The sequence below is a fragment of the Felis catus genome, chromosome D3, assembly GCF_018350175.1.
Source record: "Felis catus isolate Fca126 chromosome D3, F.catus_Fca126_mat1.0, whole genome shotgun sequence".
Classification (NCBI taxonomy): domain Eukaryota; kingdom Metazoa; phylum Chordata; class Mammalia; order Carnivora; family Felidae; genus Felis; species Felis catus.
This window is the reverse complement of record NC_058379.1, coordinates 7,337,703-7,363,026: the sequence shown is the minus strand read 5'-3', so window position 1 is coordinate 7,363,026 and position 25,324 is coordinate 7,337,703. Positions and strand designations below refer to the sequence as shown.

The 25,324-nt window shown below is 46.1% G+C and overlaps 1 protein-coding gene across 3 annotated transcripts; it reads right to left on the bottom strand.

Annotated features, from left to right (window-relative positions):
• Window positions 1-218: 218 nt before the first annotated feature.
• Window positions 219-24,240, bottom strand: VPS33A (VPS33A core subunit of CORVET and HOPS complexes). Of its 3 annotated transcripts, XM_011287839.4 has the most exons (13): window positions 24,085-24,240; window positions 22,243-22,308; window positions 21,667-21,794; window positions 20,602-20,788; window positions 13,496-13,612; window positions 12,482-12,656; window positions 11,301-11,494; window positions 9,571-9,697; window positions 8,137-8,204; window positions 7,421-7,558; window positions 4,371-4,508; window positions 2,163-2,331; window positions 219-1,789 (listed from the first exon to the last, which is right to left on the bottom strand). In XM_011287839.4, exons 1-13 carry the CDS (start codon window positions 24,184-24,186, stop codon window positions 1,608-1,610), a joined length of 1,791 nt encoding a protein of 596 aa, XP_011286141.1. In that variant the 5' UTR covers window positions 24,187-24,240; the 3' UTR covers window positions 219-1,607. The 3 variants fall into 3 exon arrangements, with proteins under 3 accessions (XP_011286141.1, XP_019670050.1, XP_044897029.1); XM_019814491.3 differs by lacking the exon at window positions 219-1,789 and having other exon boundaries at window positions 2,230-2,357; XM_045041094.1 differs by lacking the exons at window positions 219-1,789; window positions 2,163-2,331 and adding an exon at window positions 3,557-3,900.
• Window positions 24,241-25,324: the final 1,084 nt, after the last annotated feature.

The window sequence follows — 25,324 nt, the reverse complement described above, 5'->3', positions numbered from 1 at the left end:
GAGAGGCAAGGTGGATTTCATTCTCTAAGGCAGCTGAAGCTGACAACAGCTGGGGCTGGAAGGTATAAAGTAGTCTCCCTGGGATAACAAGTATTTGAAAAAGGACCTTCTAAACCAGGGATAGTTTTCTTTTTTAAGACCATTTTCCAAACACTGAAGGTCAAGGCCAAGTTGAATGCGTGAGAAGGAAATCTCTTAAATATGACCTCTTCTACACCTCACTCTGAAAGAGATTTATTATAGAATTTCTCTTTCACTCATAACATGCGATGTGCTGACAGAATTTCATTAATGAAACAAAATGAGGAAAAAACATGTATGGTTACTAATGAACAACAGAAACCACACCCTGCCTCAGAAGGGATGCTGACCGTGGTCCCCCGGCAGAGGGGAGACTTGTGCAAGGGCCACAAAGCCATCCATTTGGTCCCCTTCTTGGATTTAACTCTTCCAGGCGTTGGGACGGAGCAGGAGGGAGGCAGGGGACGCACGCCGATTTCCAGCCTCTCCACCAACACCCCACTCCTCCGCCCCACGGCTAACTAACCGCCTCCTGCAGGAGCAGCTGGTCTCCAAGACCATCGATGAGCTGCACCAGAAGAGGCTGAGGTACCGGACCAGGGACTGAAGCGGAGCCGTGTTTTGCCAGAGGCCAAGTGTGGAGCAGCCGCAGAGAAGTACGCGGGGGCAGTTACCGTGGAGACGGCGTTGGCAAATGCTGATGTCACGACTGCTCCGGGTGGGACCAGCTGGAGGCTGGGGCCCGTGATGGCCGGGGAAGAAAACTGAAGCCCCGGGTGGAGGCATCGGCCACGGAAACGTCTTGGAGTTTATAAGACGTGTGCTAAGCAAGTGTCTTGGAAAAGTGTCTAAGAAAATTCCCAGGAAGCTGCTCCCCAATCCTCACGCCCCTCAACGTCACAAGCCCTTGAGAAGTACGGGAAGCCACAGGAGTTTAGCTGGTCAGACAGATGATACATAAGCTTTGATCTGGAGAAAGAAGTCCCTCCAGGCCTCTTGCTTTATCGAAGCGGAGGAAGTGAAAGCAGAAAGCACAAGGAATCAACACTTGCCTTCACGATCAGATATGACGGAGGGGGTGACACCAAATACAACGTGCCAGGCTCTGCAGGAGAAAGAAATCTCAACTCCGAGACGAGACGAGCTCTTGCCTCCACACTCAGCCACTGCCCTGGGCATGACGGGAAAGACGGTACTATTCAATCAGGGGTGAGCCTTTCTGGTTCTCGTTTTTACTTCCTCAGTCCCTGCCTTCTTATTTTAAGCACTGGCCCCCCCGTGTGCAGCTGCAGAAGACGATCCATCCCCACTGTCCTTCGCACGCTTCCAGAAGTCTCTAAGGAGGATCCTGAGCTTAGGACGTTAACAACTGGTGTTTCTTTTACCCAGGTTGATTCTCTTCTGGTCTTCTTTCTTCCGGAAATTAGAAACACAAAAGAGAAGCAGAGAGGAGGAAACCGTGTAATTTAAGAAGCCGGCCCCGAAGTAAATTCTGTGTTCTTCCGTTTTTCTTCAGTGAGGTCTCCCCTCCTTGTGGCGGCCTCTCCAAACGAGCTTCCTCTGCAGTTCACTCGACTCTGGGCACCCTAGAAAGGTTTTTCCATTAGGGACTCGATCCAGCTGGCCCCATTCATTAGTTTGGTGGTGGCGATGACATACTCTGTGCCTCCATCTTCCAACTGGGAGAGAAATCGCAGGGCAGCAATTTCAGCAAAGGTTACGCCCCCGAGGAAGAATATCAGAGTCACTCGGTTTTCTCCCGGTTGACCTAAAATGGAAACATTTCAGAATGAAGAATTATTCATTATGGGTGTTTCTCATCCCGCCTCTCAAAAAAACGGCATCGTGTGTAAGGAGCAAAAAAAATGGTAACTGTAACTGAGTCTTGGTGCAGACAATTCCTCGGACACTCAGGAACTCGATCTGGATCTCACCGTTTTCTCTAACTACGGAGATCCTCAACTCAGAGGTTAAGAGCTGTCACTCCTGCGGGGAGGGCGGGTTCCGGTGCCCACACCCTCCACCAGCAACCAACGAGAGGTGTGCCGGACTCTGACTCCCGGGTACTTTACGGGGCAACCGCATAATCCACGAAAACCACACCGGCGGTGCGCGGTCGCAGATGCTGGCCACCGACTTACGTTTCTTTTGCAGTCCCGTGGGCAACGGCTGCCGCTCTTCGAAGTGGGGCCCTGGGAGTATGCGCAGAACTTCCTCGATACTTCGCCAGCCCGGCCGGGACAGCAGCTGGGCCAGCCGCACGCTGAGAGGGGCATAGCCGCTGTACACGTAGGATATGTCCGTGGGATTCTGTTAAATAATTAAAGGAAAAAAGCCTATAGACATAGAGACACAGAGTCACTGAACAGTGGCTTTACGGGGAACCCCAAAATACGTGATTTGCCTGTGAGGGCAGAAACACAAATCAAGGCCGGCCACGCCCTGCTCCAGTCCACCCCGGCTGGGCCCGATTCTTAGCTGCCAGAGGTTCGCTTCCCACTCAAATCTTGAAAACGCCACTCAAAGCATCTCTAGGTACTGGCCACGAAACGAGGTTACCTGGTCTGGCAAGAAACTTCTTGGAGGGTAAGCCGGCGCTCTCTAGCTGAGTAACAACGAGCCCACCCCTTGAACCCGGCTGTCCCACTTGTAGGTATTTACCCTACGGAGGGGGCTTGTACCAGCACAGACCAAAGCGCAAACCGGTAAACTAACACCGTGGGTGCTAGCAACAGACTGGAAACACCCTGAATTTCTAGCAGGAGAAATCTGGCAAGTCGTAAATTAAGGTTTATCTGCAAGACCGCTCTGCAACCATTAAAAAAAAAAAAAAAAAAACCTTACAAAAAAGAATGAAGTAGATCACAGGATCTTCAAGACACAGTGGTAAGTGGTGGTTGGGGTGGGGAGGGGCAGATCAGAACAGTGAGGGAGGGGCGCCCGGGTAGCTCAGTCGGTTGAGCAATCGACCTCAGCTCAAGCGTCCCGCGGAGCCCGCTTCAGATCCTCTGTCTCCCTGTCTCTCTGCTCCTCCCTCACTCATGTGCTCTCTCTCTCTCTCTCTCTCTCAAAAACAAACATTAAAAAAAAAAAAAAAAAAAAAAAAGAACAGTGAGAGAGTGGAACTAGCATAGTGTTTACACTGTACAACGTAGAAATTAAGAGTATCTATACTCCCGCCGGGGAAAGATAATCCAATTTTGCCACTGGAAGAGGAGGCTTTTTAATTATTAGCTTTTGTTGCAGGAGGCAGCCTGATAAAGTGCCTATGAAAGTCCAAAAACAGAAAATAAAAAAAAGAAATTTAGAAAGACTGGCATCAATAGTAAATGTAAAGCAAAGTGCACTCTGCTTTGAGGGTCAGTGGTAGAAAATACTAATCTTATCTTATCTTATCTTATCTTAGAGACAGAACAAGCAGGGAAGGGGCAGAGAGAAAGACACAGAATCTGAAGCGGGCTCCAGGCTCTAAGCTGCCAGCACAGAGCCCAATGCGGGGCTTGAACTCACAAACTGTGAGATCATGACGTGAGCCGAGTCGGACGCTTAACCGACGGAGTCACCCAGGCGCTCTGAAAATACTCATCATTTATGTTAAAATGTCAGTAGATACAGAAGACTCTTCCTGGAAGGATAGATTAAAAAAAAACGGTTACAGTGGTTCCTTCTGAGGGAAAACCTGGGTTAGGTGTGGAGGAAACCTGACTCCTCACTGTTTCGTCTTACTTTTGTATTGGCCAACATTTTTACCACACGAATATTTTCGATCCCTCCGCCCTCCTCGGTGCTCTGTGTCCAGGAGGCGAACCCGCAGGCTCTATACCAACGTGCTCCCGTGCCCGATTTGGGTTCGGCCAATGGGAGGCACCGGATGGAAACCTGGGGAGTGGGCAGCAGCACGGCGTCAGGGTTATTGCCCTGGCTTCCTCTGGCGACACTGCTGGAGGCTGGCTGTGTCCCTCGACCACAGGCCTCTCTCATCCCTCATCTTGTCAGGCGGCCTCTCCACACAGCTCTTTTCTCCAGGTTGTGGAACGGGTTTCTGCGACAGCTCCTTCTCCTTGCCCTCGGGCCCAGGCTGGCAAGGAATCGCCACTGACTCCTTTCACCGGTTCCCACCCTGCCCACATCTCCCGAAACTCTCCTCAAACCACCCAGTGTGAGAGCACCCTCTCCGCTCCCCGCTGGGATTCTGGGAGATGGAACGCGCGAATGCATTACTTTCTCAAACACACTAGAAAACTGTTTCTAGAAAATGCATGGTGGATGTGTAAATCAAGTACCATATGTGGTCACAATAAACCGTTAACAATAGGTAAACTGAGTTGAAGTGGAGGGGTGTGTCTTACCTGTTCGTTTACATCATCCATCCAGAGGCGTAACGTTTTCCGGATCGTTGGGTAATTGTTTCTGCCCCCCGTCTGTGGTTTCAGCAGGCCAGCCTTCTCTAGGTTGTATAAGGTCAGTATGTGCTCATAGCCGTACGTCTGCAAGAGATGTCGTTTGGCATTGATGTCAGATCAGGAAAAGGGTTTCTGCCACTTTCTAAAAAGAGCACTTCCCACAAATCAATTCGGTTCGTACTCGAGGTCACGTTACCAAAGTCCGCGGGGGATGAGACCTGCCTACCCATTAAAATGAACCCAGCTCACTGTTTCAAAGAGGAATTTAAAGTTTTTCCTTTATTTTTATTTTTTTTTCAATGTTTATTTTGGGGGGGGGGGAGAGAGCACGAGCGGGAGAGGAGTGGGACACAGAGAGGGAGACACAGAATCCAAAGCAGGCTCCAGGTTCTGAGCTGTCAGCACAGAGCCCAACTCAGGGCTTGAACCCATAAACTGTGAGATCATGACCTGAGCTGAAGTCAGACGCTTAAGCGACTGACCCACCGGGAGCCCCTAAAGATTTTACTTTAAAGTCAGAATTTATAGACGCAACTTAAGTGAGCATCAAATAAATAAATAAATAAATAAATAAATAAATAAATAAATAAATAAATATGTTATGTACTTTGCAATACACATCTTCCAATTTACAAATAAATTATGTATTTATATGAGATATAATTAGATATTAAAAAACAAGAACGAGGGACATCTACACATCCGGACAAGAAAGATCTGGATATATTAAGGACAAAAACTATCACAACAGAACACTATGTACCCTAGGATTTTACTTCTGTTTTAAAAAAGATACAGTAGGTAATAGTAACAATGGTCAGTACTTACATACTTTGTGTGAGCAGGGGCAGCAGTAGTCTGTTCTCAGAGCTTTGCATACATTAACTCAGTCATCTTTCTAATAAGCCAGTGAGGTAGGTGGTAGTATCGTCTCCATTTGATGGAGGAGTTTAAAGAACCGGCCCAAGGTTACACGGCTAATGGGCAGCAGAGCTGAGACATGGATCCAGCCAGTCTCGCCCCCAAGTCTGTGCACGTAAATATTCTTTGTACAAAAGTGCAAAGAAGAGTCTGGAAGCACGCAAACTGTCGGTCCTATCTGGGGAGGCAGGTGGTGTGAGCGAGGGGCAGAAGGATCCCATTTGGCTCCAGGTACTTCACCTTACCAGACTCTTATGTGATAAGAACGCATGTATTATCTGTGTAATTTTTTTAAAAACAAAACAAGAGGGGCGCCTGGGTGGCTCCACTGGTTAGGTGTCCGACTTCAGCTCAGGTCATGATCTCACGGTCCGTGAGTTCGAGCCCCGCGTCGGGCTCTGCGCTGACCGCTCACAGCCTGGAGCCTGTTTCGGATTCTGTGTCTCCTCTCTCTGCCCCTCCCCTGCTCACGCTCTGTCTCCCTTTGTCTCAAAAATAAATAAATATTAAAAAAATAAAAACGAACAATAAAAGACAAAACGAGAGAATAACAAAAAAAACTGAATGAGCGTTTAGTTTTTTTTTTTTTTTTCAACGTTTATTTATTTTTGGGACAGAGAGAGACAGAGCATGAACAGAGGAGGGGCAGAGAGAGAGGGAGACACAGAATCGGAAACAGGCTCCAGGCTCTGAGCCATCAGCCCAGAGCCCGACGCGGGGCTCAAACTCACGGACCGCGAGATCGTGACCTGGCTGAAGTCGGACGCTTAACCGACTGCGCCACCCAGGCGCCCCTGAGCGTTTAGTTTTAACAACAATGTATTTAACCGTGGATGGTAATAGCAAATAAACATTCCCTGAGACGTTTTCAAACAGAGGGCAGAATTTTTAAAAATAAAGGTGGCTTCTTCCTAATTATGAAGTAAAACAGGCTTACTCTAAATAAGTCTGAGAAGGAATTATTATCAGAATACTTGCAAAAAGGTCCCTTCCTGAATCAAATGCAGTCTGGTTAAGAGCATGGGCACCTGACCCCAGTTCCCTGGGTTTTGGCACTCGCTCTACCACTTACTGGCTGGGTGACCTTGGGCAAGCTATGTAACTACTCTGTGCCTGAGTGTTTTCATCCATAAAAGGGGGATGATAACAGCATCTAACACACAGGGCTGCAGTGAAGGTCAAACGAATAAATACAATAAAGCTCTTTGTTTTTTTTCATTTAAAAGATTTTTAATGTTTATTTTTGAGACAGAGAGAGACAGAGTACAAGCAGGGGAGGGGCAGAGAGAGAGGGAGACACAGAATCTGAAGGAGGCTCCACCTTCCGAGCTGTCAGCGCAGAGCCCGACACGGGGCTCAAACCCACAAACTGCGAGATCATGACCTGAACCGAAGTCGGACGCTTAACCGGCTCGACTGAGCCACCCAGGAGCCCCAGTAAAGCTCTTTCAGTAGAGCCTGGCACACAGTAAATGCTCGATAAACATCAGGTGTCATTATGCGAACACAGTAAACAGTGATCAATACCAAGGACAACCCCTCTACTTGTTAGAAACTATAAAGGCTGTGGAAACAATGTATCAAAATAGGAGCTTTAATTAAAAAGGCTTTTGTTTTTGTTTTAGTGGGCCTCACACCCAGCATAGAGTCCCACACAGGGCCCAAACTCACCACCCTGAGGATCAAGACCCGAACTGAGATTGAGAGTTGGGACGCTTAACCGACTGAGCCACCCAGGCGCTCGGAAGTATTTTTGGTATTCAAAATACCAAGAAGTATTTTTTTTTTTATTAAAAAAAAAAATTTTTTTTAACGTTTATTTATTTTTGAGACAGAGAGAGACAGAGCACGAACGGGGGAGGGTCAGAGAGAGGGAGACACAGAATCTGAAACAGGCTCCAGGCTCTGAGCTGTCATTACAGAACCTGACACAGGGCTCGAACTCACGGACCGCGAAATCACGACCTGAGCCGAAGTCGGCTGCTTAACTGACTGAGCCACCCAGGTGCCGCCAAGAAGTATTTTTAAAAAGATGTCTCCTCCCTTGGTAAATGAGTAACTTAAAACATACTGACCTGGAGAATTTCTCTTTTGTAATAATCCAAAACTTTTTGTTTGAGTCCACTGTTGCACACAGACTGGAGGCAAACCAGTCTTAACACCTTGATCAGTGGGTGCTTTTGGGCAATACAATCTTCGATGTAACTGTTGACCTGGAAATAAATATATACGTATGCATACCACGGTCCACTTTGGGGACCTAAAGAACTTAATATTTACTATTATTTTTCAAAGTGGAGGATGCACTTAGTGATGCAAACGCCCGTCCACACACTGCAGACCACTTCCTGAGAGGCTGCGGGGAGGCTGGGGCATGTGTGACTGCATCTATTTCAATTATAACGGCGATTTATGGACCATACGGTCCGGAACTTTTCTAGAGAAAAGAGGAATTTCTATGAATGAAATAATTTTAAATACATGAACAGAAGTGGATGTTTAAAGGAATTAAATGACCCAATTCCCTCAGAAAGCAAACCTCTTAATTTATCTACTACAGGCCTTAAAGACTGCTGATTTCAGGGGCTGGGTCTCCATCACTCCATGCACTGCAGAAAACACCTTGCACAGAGCAAAGTTAAGGAACTGCTACTTGGTGAAACCCAGATTTTCACATTCTGCACTCTCAAAAATACCTAGGCTAGGCATGGGAATCAAAGCATCTGCTCTTCTAGCTATAATCTTACGTCCGGCAAATCATCAATTATTTGCTAGTTGATTGTTCACATACCTTATCAGTGTCTATTCCAGACATAAACTCCTGCTCCACTGTTAGTTTATCAAAGAAGTCTTCAGAGGCTAAAATGTAATTAGCAAATTTGCAACTTAGATATTAAGTAAATGTTAATTTACTGGAACACTGTGTTTTTCTACCCAGAAGATGATGAAGAAACGAGACGTGCAAAAAAAGCAAGCAAGCAAAAGGTTCAAATTGTCATCGGAGGGGCGCCTGAGGGGCACAACTGCTTAAGCGTCCGACTTCAGCTCAGGTCATGATCTCATGGCTCGGGAGTTTGAGCCCCGCGGCGGGCTCTGTGCTGACAGCTCGGAGCCAGGAGCCTGCTTGGGATTCTGTGTCTCCCTCTCTCTCTGCCCCTCCTCCACTTGCTCTTTGTGTGTGTCTCTCTCTCTCAAAAATGAATAAACATCAAAAAAAAATTTTTTTTAATCGAATAAATTGTCATCTGAAAACAATCTTCTAAAAACATGGAAAATCCTACACCACTATCCTCCTAAATTACATCAAGATGTAGTTGACCGCTGTACCCCTTGGTGATCCTCAGGACTCAACACAGATCTCAAGAACTGTGCCCTAACAGGGAAAACTAATCTCCCCAGCATTTCACTACCATCAGCAAATTCCAGCAGTTTTTTTTTTTAATTTTTTTTTTCAACGTTTATTTATTTTTGGGACAGAGAGAGACAGAGCATGAACGGGGGAGGGCCAGAGAGAGAGGGAGACACAGAATCGGAAACAGGCTCCAGGCTCTGAGCCATCAGCCCAGAGCCTGACGCGGGGCTCGAACTCACAGACCGCGAGATCGTGACCTGGCTGAAGTCGGACGCTTAACTGACTGCGCCACCCAGGCGACCCAACCACCAGTTTTAACTGATTTCAACGGACATGAAAACAAAAGACTGATTTTCTAATACCATGTTCTACTTCAGGTTCAAAGTACACTTCATAATACGGGGCACCCATGTTTTAGGAATAAACTCGTCTTTGGTTTAATATATCTCTTCTGAGTTCTTTCAAAATACTCAGCGTGTAAGCTTGCTACCCATTCTGCAGGAGGTTTTCAAGGGAAAAACAAAAACAAATGTGGAAATGTCACATTGCTCTGATTAAATAACCCTCAGCAAGAGGGAAAACACTAGACTGAAAAAATAGAGCCTCATTATGGCGGCAAACTCGCAGTAGAGTTTTTTTCTCTTATCACTCTTCCAAGTATTTTGCCTTAGGATTACAGTGTTTTAGTAACAGGAAAAAATGAGTTAACTACGAACGGAACACTTTTAACTATGAACGTGCACACACTTAATTAATGCTGCAAGTAACATGTTAAAACGGAGCTGCCTTTCCCAAGGAGGCGTCACAGTGACAATGACCCCGGTGTGCGCAGGTTGGCCCCAGATGAAAACCTTCCCTCCACGGGATACTCACTGGTAACGTCTTTGATTAACTCTGCGATCGACGTGTGGTTTGCGAGCGAGCCTCTCGCTGCCTGCATGTGGGGCAGCTGGGACACGAACTGCTTGATCTCCCCGACCGTCTTGGCGTTGTGCCTTTCCTGAAATGGATGGAACAGCAGACCCATCGGGCAGGGAAGGTATTTTTTTTAATTTTTTTTTTTAACGTTTATTTATTTTTGAGACAGAAAGAGACAGAGCATGAATGGAGGAGGGGCAGAGAGAGAGGGAGGCACAGAATTGGAAGCAGGCTCCAGGCTCCGAGCCATCAGCCCAGAGCCCGACGCGGGGCTCGAACTCGCAGACCACGAGATCGTGACCTGAGCCGAAGTCGGACGCTTAACCAACTAAGCCACCCAGGCGCCCCAGGGAAGGTATTTTTAAAGCGCTCCGTTCTGCGCGTTGCTCAGAGGATGTTTCATTTATTATCGATGTGAAAGAAAGAAAGGGATACAAATAAAGCAGGCCAAACCCAGCTCCCACGTTACGAATGAAACAAAAAAGAGGAGTTCGTGGTGCCTGATGACCGTGTCGGTAGTTCAGAGAGCAAACATGTGAGGGTTTCTCCTCCTCTGCCCGGGCTCAGATCGTGAGTGGTATCTGCAGACATTGGAGTAACACTGGAGTATTCGTGGGGGACCCTATTAGGTTACCCACAAGCGCTTCGAGTAAAACACAGAAACGCTGTCAAGAGGGGAACGTAAGCAGCAAGAAGTGTCCTCTATAATAATAAAAAAACTCATTCTTACTGCTGGATCTCAACCTTGAATATCGTCCATGGAAAAGTGAACCTCGTTTAGTGATTTTTTTTTCCAAAATGTAATCATTTAAACCAAAAGGAACTTCAGAAATATGAATATCAGGGGCGCTTGGGTGGCTGAGGTCATGATCTTGCGGTTTGTGAGTTCGAGCTCTGTGCTGGCAGCTCAGCCTCCTTCGGATTCTGTCTCCCTCTCTTTCTGCCCCTCCCCTGCTCGCACTCTCCCTCTCAAAATTAAAACATAAAAAATATATATATATATGACAATCAATTAATAAATATAATCCCTAAGAAAGATGAAATCTAATATATACTCGGTGGGAAATTCGTTTTCAAAAATTCTCCCAGTTTATGTTTCCAAAGTCTAAATATTCAGGGTTTAACATCTTCCTGAATTTCCATGTTTCCAAAACGAGCTTCCCCAAGAATAACTCAGTGGCCGGGCAAGAGGAGGCAGGAAGGTGATAATGAAACTGCCTCTCTCATTATCACCTCCCACATCTGCGGGGCTCCCCCGTCACCTACCCGCTGGCTTAAACTTCGAGCTTCCACCCCAAGCTGCAAGTTCTATTATAGGGGATCTTTTATTTATGGCCCAGCTGGCTCCATCTTGTGTGAGGTAGGAATCACGAAAAAGAAGAGGGTAAAGCAAATATTTACGACACAAGTCTGTGAACTGCACACCCAGCTCCTGCCACCCTGCAAAAAAGGAGCAGGCTCAAAACCTTCCGTTGTGGGTCTGGGAACGAGTTCTAAAAGAAGGCCTGTGGGGCCCCCAGGACCAAACACACAGCTCCTTAGGAGAGAAATGTGCAATGACGCTGTCGCCCTGCTTCACGGCGGGGGCGGGGAGGGGGGTGTCTCTCTGGGGCTCTGCCCCTCTTCCTGGGAGAGGCAGTCTAGCCCGTGACCTTGGGCGCAGCAAGACAGCCAGACCGCCTCACCTCAAACGCTGCGGAGATCACCTTTGCTTTCTTGCTAAGTACTGAGCCCACCGCGTTGAAGTTTTTGTCTCGGATCTCAGCGTATAGCTCCTCTGCAGAATTCAGCTGAAGCTTCTTGGCTTCCGTGGGAAGGTCCTTCCCGCCATCGCCCTGTTTCTTAGGTACAAATTTCTCTGGAGGTAACTTCACATAACCTGAGCCACAATGGAAGGAGACAAGCGCCTGGGTGAATTTACCGGCAGAACCGATCAAGTGCCCAGGCTCAAAACAGAACTCTCCAGCTCAGGAGAGAAGGAAGCCCTTGGCTTTAGGGAAAATGGCGTATGGCACAGAGGTTTCAGTTTTTCCCATATCAAGGTACACTTTGGTCACAAATAAATCAATCAGGATTATTACTAAACGTTTCTAAAATTTTAAATGCTGACAGAAACAAGCATCATGTGGGCCAAAGTGACCTCTGACCTAATAATCTGTCGCACCCAACTGCTAGCCGGCCTCCCCAGTCTTCCATCTGGTGTCCCCAACCTCGACTACCTGCCCTTCCCTGGATATACCCCACAGCATCTCCCCTGTAGCGTCCCTGCATTTATGACATGGTGTGCCCCACGCTGTGCCCTCTCCGCAAACCCAGGGCAGATGCCGCCTCTCCGACAAGCTTTCCTGAACAACTGCCAGCCGGGAGGGTCTACAGTCTCCGAACTGCAACGCCACCTGAATCTAACCCATGGCCACAGCTCACGGGGATAAGCACAGTCCTGCACACAAAGCACCTGGCCAGCCCTTGTGGCACCGACGACAGCAGTTTTTGCTTGGACTTTGTCTGAAAGCCGAAAGTCAGTATTTTTATTTTCTCAAATGTCCTCTGATTTACATGCAAAGACAGCATCTCAAAAAAAAGGAGAAACGGGGTGCCTGGGGGGCGCAGTCGGTTAAGCGTCCGACTTCAGCCAGGTCACGATCTCGCGGTCTGTGAGCTCGAGCCCCGCGTCAGGCTCTGGGCTGACGGCTCGGAGCCTGGAGCCTGTTTCCGATTCTGTGTCTCCCTCTCTCTCTGCCCCTCCCCTATTCATGCTGTCTCAAAAATAAATAAAACGTTGAAAAAAAAAAAAAAAAAAAGGAGAAACCTTCTGGATGTCTGTATCCAATGACCTGTTAGCAAACACACATGTCGCTTTACTTACTGTTCTGAATGCCATAAATTTCATCAATGAGTCCCTCATACGTAAGCTGCGTGGCAAGAGGCGTTAATAAATCCACGTTTCGATCGAGCAGCAAGAGATTATCAAAAACAGGGAATATTGAATTTTGGCTTCCTGTAAACTCTCTCTTCATCCTGATCATCATATTGGCCACTTGCTGGAAATCAAACATTGGATCAGATGGGACTTTCCTGGGAATTAGCTGATTTTCAAATTTAGCTCAAGACAGAGAAGAGCGTCTGCTGTTGGCCACCCACTCGAACACGTACATGTACCCCAACACCGGCCACTACTCAACGAGGCATGAGCTCAGACACAGTCTGTTCTCGTTATTCATGGTACTTTTGGAGAGTCACCATGACCACTGACTTAGCAAATACTGAGCCACTGCTCTGAGGGGAAATACGGGGTTAAGCTCCCGTGAGCCTCTGGTGACAACATTTTTATCAACTAATCAATGTGTGTTTCTATTTAAAGACACCTTATTTAATATATACTGTTGATTCACCAACAATGAACTCATAGCCAACAGCACTGTAACTCATGCCCGAAGGAAGCTTAGCCAACATAGGTATTTTCTCTGTACGGCACACCAGAACCTTCCTGAGCTTGGGAACACCGGACAGTGCTTTAGGACTACCTGTGGGGCCATGTGAAACAGTGAGATCACCAATAAAAAGCACAAAAGTGCAAGAAATATGGCGTTAAGTAGCACATGGCACTATATAGTGCCCGTTTATAGTCCAAGAGATGAAACAAGAAGGCAGGGATGTCAGCTGGGAACAGGCACATTGGACAACTCAAATTCTTTGCTGCCCTGGACCTGTCCACAAAACACCGTGACTGTCGGTCTGGGGGGCTACGAGTACATTTCAGCAACTAGGTGAATTCACAAACAGGACTGGCTGTACTTATTTGTAAACAGCTTGCTATCACTCCCCTTTCGGGTAGCAGGGCACCCCTTCCTTCACCCCAGAAACACATGCCACTTCTTACCCTGGCACACTCTCCTTTCCCAAAGATCTGGGGGATTGTCCCGTACAGAGCCTGCAGGGTCATCAGCCCCTTGGCTGCATGGTAGAGGCTGGTCTGGTCACTCTCCAGGTAGCATTCCTGTGGGGGGGGGGGGGGGGGGGAAGGGTGGTTACTGCCAGGCCACAGTCATAGGGTGCTTGCCAGCACCCGCCTCTGTCTGGTACTGGGGTTTTCCACTCATTTCCCGCTTTGCCTGGAAAGAGGGGGACGCAAGACCGTTTTGTCAAGCTGCTCTTTGGGAGTCTAGAGCACAAGGCCAACAGCGGTGCTATGGAGACGCAGCTGTGGGAGCAACGGGCAGAGCCTTCTGGAAGAAAAGTGTTCGTCGAGCCCACCAGGTGTACTTTACGAGCTCGTCAGTAAACTGATTAACAAAGACTTACAAGGGGAATGGGTTCTCCCACTCACCGTGGGGAGTGTAGACCCTGGCAGGACATTCTGGGAAGGCCCTATGCTAATACCCATAAAGGCACATACTCTTTGACCCCTGGAGCCCCAGAGGACCACACGACAGGGTACTTAGCCGTTTTGACAAACACGAGGTTTTCACATATGCTGCCAACAAACAAAGGTCCTAACGTCTTGAGAAGTGAAAAGGGGTGGCTGAAGATTCTTTAGATTATGATCTCATTTTTAGAAAATACATTTTATGACATAAAATATACAAGGCCTTTTGTAAAGGCCAATAAAATGCACACAAGACCAGCTGGGAAGTAAGAGGGGAAACACTCAGATCTGGTCCTCGTCGGGGGGTGGGGCACGGTTCTAGACTCAGGCAGCCTTGATCTGGGCCCCAGCCGGGCCACTTCCCAGCTGCTCCCTGGGCCGGTGAGAAAACCTCTGCGTGCCTCAGCTTACCCATCAGTAGAAGGGAATATCGTCCACAAAGCATAAGGAGTGAGAAGAAAATGCATGTAAAACATTTAACCCCAGCACTTAAAGTCTACAGTAAGTGCTTAATAAATGTTAGTTTTTATCATTTGGAATTGTTTGGACTTTCCCCCCCCACAAATATCACCCATTCAGAAGTCAAAATGGTACACAGCACCAGACACCTGCCCTCCACCCACCCACCCAACGTGTCTCTAGCCTCCAAAGCCAGGAGGGAAAGGACACCAGAGGAATCAGGGAAGACAGAGGAGAGCACTAGTGCACTCCCCCCCGGGGAGGGAGGAGGGCTGTCCCCCAAAGACACTGACGAGTGTGTGGTCACTACTGGAAGCAGTGAAGGATGATGGCTCTTTCAGGTCTGGGGTATTTTAACACTGCAGTGAACGGGCCAGGCCAAGATCAAGAATGTCTGGAGACACTTTCTGGCAAAATTGCTTAGAACTCCTGATTGGAGCGGAAGTGAGATCAAAATTCAAGGAAGAAAAAATTAGGGAACATCTTCCAAATAGCATTTGTATTTTTAACTTAAAAAGTATTACCACTACAGGTATTTCTTTTATGAGTCTCTTTTCTTTTTAATATTCATTTATTTTGAGAGAGAGAGAGAGTGCGCGCACACACGCACATGCACACGAGTGCATCAGCAGGGGGAGGCGAAGAGGGAGGGAGAAGAATCCTAAATAGGCTCCACACTGCTAGCATGGAGACTGATGCAGGGCTCAAACCCACAAACCACAAGATCAAGACCTGAGCTGAAATCAAGAATTGGATGCTTAACCGGCTGAGTCACCCAGGTGCCCCCACAAGTCTATCTTTAAAAAAAGATTTAAACGTTAACAACGGGGTGCCTGAGTGGCTCGGCCGGTTAAGCATCTGACTCTTGATTTCAGGTCAGGTCACGATCTCAGGGTCGTGAGACCGAGCTCCACCATCGGGCTCTGAGCTGGGCATGGAGCCTCTCTCCCCACCTCTGTCTGTCTCCTGAGGTGTGCATGCGCACACTCGCTCTCTCTCAAAAATAAGTACATAAATAAATAAATAAATAAATAAAAAGTTAACAGATATTAATCTTGAATTTTTTGCTCTAAAATAATTGGTGATGGGGTGATTATTTGTGTTAAATGTCCTAACTCTACTGTGAGTTTGTGGAATTTCAAGCCAGGAGGACCTCTGGAGAGGGACAAATGTTAGTATCATTAACATTTCAATACACATATTCTTTGACCTCCAAATCCCACATACCTACAGTGTTTACAAAGGAGACAGATTTATAGACACTGATTTGTATGTGTATATACGAAGGCCACAATACGTTAAGCACTGTTCTTGAGTGCTGTGAACTGGCCAGGCCCAGTCAATGGGCTGACCTCTGATTCCCACATTTCACACAGCACAATGATGGAGAAGGTTACAATCACATCCCCAAAGCACAGAAAGATCTCCATGTGCCTTTTGATGCCAAAAACCACTAAATTATGCTCACTACTTAAAATCACATAAATACGTAAAAATTACATCAACTCCATCCGAAATCAGGGTTGAGGGGCACCTGAGTGGCTCAGTTAAGTATCAGACTTCGGCTCAGGTCATGATCTCACAGTTTGTGAGTTCGAGCCCTGCATCAGTCTCTGTACTGACGGTTCAGAGCCTGGAGCCTGCTTCGGATTCTGTGTCTCCCTCTCTCTCTCTCTGATCCTCCCCCGCTCATGCTCTGTCTCTCTTTCTCTCAAAAATAAATAAACATTAAAAAAAAAAAAAAAAAATCGGGGTTGCATTTAGCATCAGGTGGAACTTGGGGCTTTACCATCCAGGCAAAATCGTTGATTTCTAAACAGAATCTGAGGTGAATGTACAAAACCAAGAGCTTGAAATTTGCAGCAGAAAATAATTGTCCTTTTTTTTGCAAATCACCAGAAACACAAAGAGGAAATCTCTCCTCTGGGCAGGTTTCCTCATGCCAGGACGAGTCTTCCTCAGCTGCTACCAGCTCCCATTAATTACACAGATGTGAATTAATTACATGTGGGCACAGCATTACAGATACATGAGGGTGCAGATACAGCAAAATGGCAGTGCTGGAATCCAAGTGATGGGTATGTGGGGGTTTCCTGTAGAACGCTTTCAACTTTTCTGTATGTCTGAGGTTCTTCACACAAAATGTTGGGGGGAGGGGGAATCTGTACGGTCCTTGGATGAGATTCAGTATATAAGCAAAACATCAGGGAATGTGGCAAAAAAGGAGCCAAGAAGGTCTCTTCGTTATTCAAATTAATCAGTGCGGCCAAGTGAAATCTACTGCCCCAAGTAAACTCTTTTTAGGCGATGATCACTGTAACAACGCACTGGGGGAGAAAAGTTTCCAAATAATTTTTTGTACAACACCAGAGGTTCTCAAAAGTTCTAGTGTCCAGACCAGCAGCATCACAAGCCCATGAATCTAGGAAGGAAATATGGACAAATGTGACTCCGCTGAAAAACACACATGGCAAAAACTACCACAAGCAAAATTAAAAGACAAATGTCAAAGGAGAGTAAAGCACAGTTAAAGCCTACAGCTTCGGGGCAGACGTGTATAGGACTATTCACTATAGCACCACCTCCAACAGCACAAGGTCAGAAACACCGAAATGTCCTTCAGAAGGAGACTGGTTTGATAAATCATGATACCTCCAAACAATGGAACACTATGCAACTTCAAATAAAAATACAGAAGCAAACGGGGCGTCTGGGTGGCTCAGTCAGTTAAGTGGCCGACTTTGGCTCAGGTCATGATCTCGCGGTTTGAGTTCGAGCCCTGCATCAGGCTCTGTGCTGACAGCTCAGAACCTGGATCCTGCTTTGGATTTTGTGTCTCCCTCTCTCTCTGCCCCTCCCCTGCTCACACTTTGCCTCTCTCTCTCAAAAAAATAAATAAACATTAAAAAAAAATTAAAAATACAGAAGCATTTTTATGTATGGTATAAATTAACCTTGAGATATATTACTAAGAGAATAGAGCAAGATACCAAACTTACATAGGATATGACACCATTTGTATCAAAGTGAGGAGGGTATTTTATATATACTATGAGCTATAGTTATGTAAAGCATCTCTGAAAAAAGAAAAGAATTAGTAATAGTGATTGCTTCTGGGAGGGATTTGGCAGCTTGAGAACAGGGAGGCTTATTTTTCACTCTGTACTGTTTCTTACTCAAAGAAATGTATCACTGTGCAAGGATAATGTTTTCAAACACTTTCAAATCATTTTATTAAATGTAAAGTAATACTCCTTTTTTTTAAAGTTTGTTTTGAGAGAGAGAAAGAGAGAGAGAGAATGCACACGGGAGGGACAGAGAGAGAGAATCCCAAGCAGCGCCCACATCATCAGCATGGAGCTCGATGCAGGGTTTGAACCCACAAACTGTGAGATCATGACCTGAGGCGAAACCAAGAGTCGGGCCTTACCCACTGAGCCACCCAGGCGCCCCAGATAAGGTAACATTCTTATGAGAGAAAATGTTCTTTGAAATACAGATGGTAAATAAAACAAATACATAAAATTACATTTGCAAGAAAACTCTCAGAACTGGAGAAGGCGTGCACATTCACTATAAACACATGCTGAAAATACTCAGTGGAGAAAACCATTGCTGGAACAACGGGCTGCCCGTTCGGAAAAAGTTAAACAAGCCCCTACCTCACACCACACACTCCATAAAACACACAATTCAAACTAGCTTAAAAACCTGAATATAAAAAGCAAAACTTCAAGACTTTCCAAGGAAAATATACGATTTTCTATATCTTCAGGGTGGAAAAGGATTTATTAACACTCAAGAGCACAAGCTAATGGGGCGCCTGGGTGGCTCAGTCAGTTGAGCGTCCGATTTCGGCTCAGGTCACGATCTCATCACTCTGTGAGTTGGAGCCCCATGTCGGGCTCTGTGCTGACAGCTCAGAGCCTGGAGCCTGCTTTGGATTCTGTGTCTCCCTCTCTCTCGACCCCTCCCCCACTCACATTCTATCTCTCCTTCTCTCTCAAAAATAATAAACAAACATTAAAAAAAAAAGCACAAGCTAAAAGAAAAGTGATATATTTAACTACTTTAATTTGGAAGACTCACATCTCTCACTTTCAAAGCTTACTACAAAGCCACAGTAATCAAGACAGTATGGTACTGACATAAGGACAGACATATTGATTAAGGCAAAGAACTGAGACACCAGAAATAAACACTTACACTTATGGACAACCGATTTTCAACAAGGGTACCAAGACAATTCAATGAGGAAAATACCATCACCTTCCAGCAAACGGTGCGGGAACACATGCACAGCCACACGCAAATGAATGACGTTGGATCCCTACTTCACATCAGAAAAAAAATGAACTCAAAATAGGTCAAAGCCCTAAATGTAAGACTAAAACCATAAAATTCTTTGAAGAAAACCCGTTACCCCGGGTTAGGCAATGACTTCTTAGATGGGACATCAAAGGCATAAGCAACAAGAAGGAAAAAAACAGATAAACTGAACTTCAAAATTAAAAATTGTCAGGAAGGGCGCCTGGGTGGCTCACTCGACTCTTGATCGCGGCTCAGGTCTTGATCTCAGGGTTGTGAGTTCAAGCCCCATAATGGGCTCCATGCTGGGCGTGAAGCTTACTTAGAAACATTTTTTGTGGTGGGAAAAAAAACCAGTGTGTGTGTTTTGAAGGACCCCACTTTTACCAAGTGAAAAAAAACCTCACAGAATGGGAGAAAATGTTTGCAAATCTGGTATCTGATAAAAAAGGACTTGCATCCAGAACATACTAAGAATTCTTACAACTCTTCTAATGAAAAGATACAATATCCCAATTTTTAAAATGTGTCAGGGAGCGGAATAGACATTTCTTTAAAGGAAGACATACCGATGGCCAATCAGCACAAGAAAAGGTGATCAGCATCACTGGTTGCTATGGAAATGTAAATCAAAACCACAATGAGATAATGTTTCACACTCACCAGGATGGCAAACCAAAAAGACAGACGATGGTAGGTTGGTGAGGATATAAAACTGGAACCCTCATCTACCTCTGGCTGGAGCAGAAAATGGTGCAGTCACTGTGGATCCCCCAAACGTTAAACACAGAGTTTTATCATATGACCTGGCAATTCTACTTCTACGTATATCTAACGGAAATGAAAACACACGCACATACAAAACCTTGTGTTAACGTTTGCAGCATCGTGATGGCTGACAAGTGAAAAATCATGATCCGTCCACTCTAGATGAACGGTAAACACAGTGTGGGAGATCATTACAAAGGAACACTATTTGGCAATCAAAAGGAAGGGGGCTGACACCTGTTACAACGCGGATGAGCCTGGAGAACATGAGGCTAAGAAAGAGGCCAGACACAAAGGACCACATGTATATGACTTCATTAATAAGAAATCTCCAGAACAGGCAAATCCATACAGACGGCACAAGACTAGGGACTGCCAGTAGCTTGGGGGAGAGAGACTGACTGCTAATGGGCAGAGGGTTTCTTTACGGGATGATAAAAATGTTCCAAAATTAGACAGTGGTGATGGTTGCACAACTCTGTGAACATACTGAAAACTGATGAACTGCACACTTTATTTTTGAGAGAGAGAGAGAGTGCATGAGCAGGGAAGAGGGGTCGAGAGAGAGAGAGAGAGAGAGAGAGAGAGAGAGAGAGAATCCCAAGCACGCTCCTCACTGTCAGCACAGAGCCCGACTTGTGGCTCAGTCTCACCAACCATGAGATCATGACCTGAGCTGAAACCAAGAGTCGGACACTCAACCGACTGAGCCACCCCGACGCCCCTGAACTGCACCTTTAAAAGGGTAAATTTTATGGTACGTGAATTTTGTCTCAATAAAGCTGTGATAAAAAAATTAAGCACAGGGGCACCTGAGTGTCTCAACTGGTTAAGCGTCTGACTCTTGACATCGGCTCAGGTCACGATCTCACGGTTCATGGGATCGAGCCCCACATCGGGCTCTGCACTGACAGCTCGGAGTCTGCTTGGGATTCTCCCTCTCCCTCTCTCTCTGCCCCTCCCCTGTACATGCAGGCATGTGCGTGCCTCTCTTTCAAAGTAAACTTAAAAATAAATAAATAAATAAATAAATAAATAAATAAATAAATAAAATAATAAAGTCTGAAATTAAATGTCAAACTTACTTTGAATGCACCCTCTGATTCCATGGATAAGAGATCCCCATCAAATGGAATGAGGTCTAGGCTGTACTCCTCCCTATGAATAAAGGATCCCAAAACACCCAGGTCTTTCAACCTCTGTTCACACAGTAAACTTCGTCGTGGAACAAACAAGATGTGGAAATCCCTTGCTGGGCCACGTTTGTCTTCACTGCAAGAGAAGTAACACTTGTTAGCTTGCATGCGCCTTCGAGTCGTAGGCTATTTCATCTATTTTATTCCTGGAGCCTGGCCTGTTGCTTGGCACACAGCAGGCGCTAAATAAATGGGCATCGGATAAACGCACTCAAACTGCTGCATAGTTGGCTCTCTCTCTCTCTCTCTTTTTTTTTCCCTGAGAGGAAAGAGGTGTTGATTCACAGCCAGTGTTTTGTGAAGCATTTTCTAGCTTTCTCTTAAACCATTTATGGGGCATTAAGCTCTCAGGTTTATTGAAACAGGATGTCCGTGTCTTACTGAAAACAGATGGTTCTTTAACCAAACGAACGCGGTGACACAGTCTTACGGAAAAATGAAAGATCACTCTTGACTTCCACCTCTAGTCTCCTTGACAGTGGGCCTCCCAAAATAGCCCATATGCTTTTAAGATTTTAAGGGCCTTTTCAATCAACTGTACCACAGAGTGCAAACTGGGCTAAGAACTTCCTCTATAGATTGGAGGCTACGTTAAATTTTAATCAGCTCATACTTATTTTGCTTATGAAATTCGAGCACACGATATACAGTGTATTGAAAGATGACCATTAGAGATTTTGTCGTTTTAATCAGGGTCCTTCCCACTGATAATAGGTCCAAATTTTTAGGTGTTCTGAAAACGGGGTTATATGATGACCCCCTTCTCCAACTGTCTGAACAAGTTCATGGGAGCTTCCCATTCCCCTCTTACATTCTTTCACGCCTGCCCAGTTTTCTAAATGACCACCTTCCGATTCACTGCCAAGCCAAGGAGGTTGCAAGGAAGAGTTCGGTGTGTTAAAACCCTGAGAAGGATCAACCTCTTTTGGTCCAAACAGAAGCTCTGGGAGATACCTGAGCACATTTTCAGCAATTATATCCATCAACTCTAGCCTGGGTCTGACAAAAAAAATAATATTCTTGACATCAGCTGCTGGCAAACGACTTCCTTTAAGTGTGAACATTTTCTCCACTTCATGTTCCTAAGAAAACACATACACAAAAGGTTAACAAAAACCCTGTACTTTACCTATCATATCCAGATTCAGTCATCATAAACACTCCCAGCCAAAAGTGCATAATGCTTCATCAGCAAAATTTAGATTCCCCAAAGCCAGATGTATAAAGGACAAAGTTTCAGGATTAAGTCACTGCTATTGCATCTGAATTCAAATGACTCACGTGATGACCTGTCAATGACACCAGGTGGTGGTCACATAGCACAATGCTAGTAATTTCTCTAGAATTAGGATCAGTATAAAATCACTGGCCAGTGGCCACTGTATAAAAAATGTTAGACATGCATCAGCACCAGTGTCTATAAAGACCAAAGAACTCTGCAAGTCAATTACTCAGGAAAAATGTAAAATCCTATTACTACTAAAGTACAGAATTATTAATCCCCAAACAAAACCCAAATAGCTCATTTACCTTCAGTAGTGAATACTGTGCAATCAGGCCAAATGGTCCTGTGAGGTACTCATCCCAAACTATTGCCTGTAGGAGGGGAGAAACTTTCTCTTGTTAGGGTTAATATCAGGAATTTCAACAATATCAACAGAAAACAGCAGTCAGAAGACGTAGTAGGAATATTTGCTTCCAACTGAATTAGCAAAAATTTTAACTGGCTCTAATCATATTCGTATCTTACAGGTCTAAAGAAAACCAGGATCTGGACAAGGATGTTACTGTTGTCACGGGAAAGTTAAGACATAACCACCATCCTCAAACAGGAAGAAGGAACTGTAGTTTGTTGTGTATTTGTGTCATGGTATTAACGAGTAGATTGAACCAGATGGAAACTGCCAATGGCAATAGTTCAGTCTAGCATTTTACATGGAAGTGTCACATAATCCAATTATATAGAATTAAAACCTTGGATGTAGGTATGACGAGTCTTATTTCGACAGAAGAGGAAAGTTTTAAAGGGTTTGGGAAGTTTAAGTAACATGTCCAGGGCCACGTAGGGACTTTGGACCTTATATATAGTATAAGGGGACTAGAACCCCAGTCTAGAACTCAGCTGACAACTCATGGGTCATTGTTCTGGGCTCCCATGAACATTATTACTGCTAATCTCCAGTGTCATTTCTTCTTCTTCCCTTATTTATTTATTTTGAGGGACAGAGACAGAGCATAAGTGGGGGAGGGGCAGACAGAGAGGGAGACACAGAATCCAAAGCAGGCTCCAAGCTGTCAGCACAGACCCCTGTTAGCAGGGCTCGAACCCACAAACCGTGCGATCATGACCTGAGCTGAAGTGGGAGGCTTAACCGACTGAGCCACCCAGGCACCCCTCTTCTTCCCTTTTTTAACTGAAATTTTTACTGAGATAAGTGTAGATTAACTTTTATTTGTAAGAAATATTACAGAGAGAGCCCTTGCATGCTCTGCCCAGTTTCCCCCAATGGTAACAGTTTGCAAAACCACAGCACAATATTACACCCACAATATTGCCATTGATCCAATCCGTGATGTTATTCAGATTTCAATATCATTTCTTGAGCCTGAACTGGGCACCTAGGGCTTAGCCTGCCTTTTTCTCTCAATGGCTGCTAGCACCCACTCCATCTCTTGAAGTTCTGTTCTTCCTAAAACCGATTCCTGAGATTCCCCAGTTTTCCTTTCCTTTCCGGAGTTGTATTGCCAGTTACTTAGGGGGACAAATAAACCCTAAGGAGAGAGGAGAAAGATGACACCACTTAGACGAAATCCTATTAAGTCCTTGATCTACAATTTCTCAGTCGTGAGCTGGGTGGTAGTAAACGTCTAACAGGAGAAACAAACCCTAGAAAAGTCACGTTAAAACCGCAAATAATTACAACCTCTTTCACAATTCGTGTGAGCAGCAGGTTCTAAGATGCTAGTGCTACACCGGCTTTTAAAGGTACGACATGCATGATCGCTGTAAGGCATGTTCACTAGCCCATCGACATCCTTGGGCCGGGCCCGCCCCATTCGTCCTGTTCCCAGGGGGCACCAGAACTGCCCCTCTGGATCTGAGGGCCACCTGACATAGCTAAGGTTCACGATGGCCTGGGATACCACAGTGGCTTACTCTGGTGCAACAAAGCAATCGCGATGCCACGCCGACTCCTGCCGTGTGCCCCAGCCCCACCGGCAGACCCCCCTCCCCCGCGCATTGGTCCTGCCCGCTCCCCTCCTCGGAAGCCCCAGGGACCTCGTGCACCAGGAACTCAGGCAATCGGGCACCGGATTGGGCCAGGAGGGACGGGGGGCTGGAAAGCAGTGTCGCCGCCTCCCATCGCTCACCTTGCTTCCCGCGCACTTGTCCAGGAACTCTCGCAGCTCGCGACGCACCGCCTCGCGCAGCACGTTCAGGTTCACTCGTCCGTAGGACAGGTGCGCCGCCATCTTGCTTCCCCCTAGGCGTAGCCCACGAACGCAGCCACGTGACGGCGCGTTCACGTGACCAGGACGGCTGACCGCCCCCTCCCCCCACCTCCCCCGCCAACCCGGAAGCTGAGGTGGGCCTGCGCCTACCGTCTTTGCTGAATCGGGCGCCCGCTGCTTTCCCTCTGCTGCATCAGTTCCGAAGCTCCCCAAGACCCCCGGCCCCATCGAAACCCTGCCTCAGTCCAGGAGTCGTTGGACGCTGAGAATTGAGTTGAGAGACGGGGACTGGGTCCTACTTCTTCCGCTTAAAAATCGCGACTTGCTTCGTAGCAGCAAGCGTACCCGCTATCATGGAAATCTTTTAAATTAGAGCAGTCAGGGGCGCCTGGGTGGCTCAGTCGGTTAAGCAGCCGGCTTCAGCTCAGGTCATGATCTTGCGGTCCGTGAGTTCGAGCCCCGCGTCGGGCTCTGTGCTGACAGCTCAGAGCCTGGAGCCTGTTTCCGATTCTGTGTCTCCCTCTCTCTCTGACCCTCCCCCGTTCATGCTCTGTCTCTCTGTCTCAAAAATAAATAAACGTTAAAAAAAAATTAATTAAAAAAAAATAAATTATAGCAGTCGGAAAGCCCTCCGCTTTGCTCTTAGTTTGTAGGCTAAATTTTACCCAAGAAAAGACAACGGCTTCGACAAACTTGTTTAGCTCTTGCCAATAGATTCACTGCATTGTATTTCACACAGATAATATCCCATGTGGAATCCAGTTCCCACTCCGTTAGTAAAATTCGTACCTTTTGACTTGTGAGAATCAAGAGGGTGGAATTTACGTCGTGTTTCATTTTAAAAACTTAGCAGGGTGCCTGGAATTTAATTGCTTAATAACTATTGTTTTAGAATGATTCATTTGTTTTAATACTTCGAGGGTGGAAATTGTCAGGGATGTGAAAGAGGCTTGAAAACATTTGCTCTTCGAGTGGATGGCTCTATTCAATCCTTTACATACACTTTGTTATGAAGAAAGGACTCACCCATGAGTCTTAGTAAACAAAGAGCAGAATTTGGGGATGATGCTGAAAAGCAACCAATCAATCATACATACACACTGGAACTCTCAATTCCATAATCTCATCAAAACCCTTTAAATTTTAAAATAACGTGTTT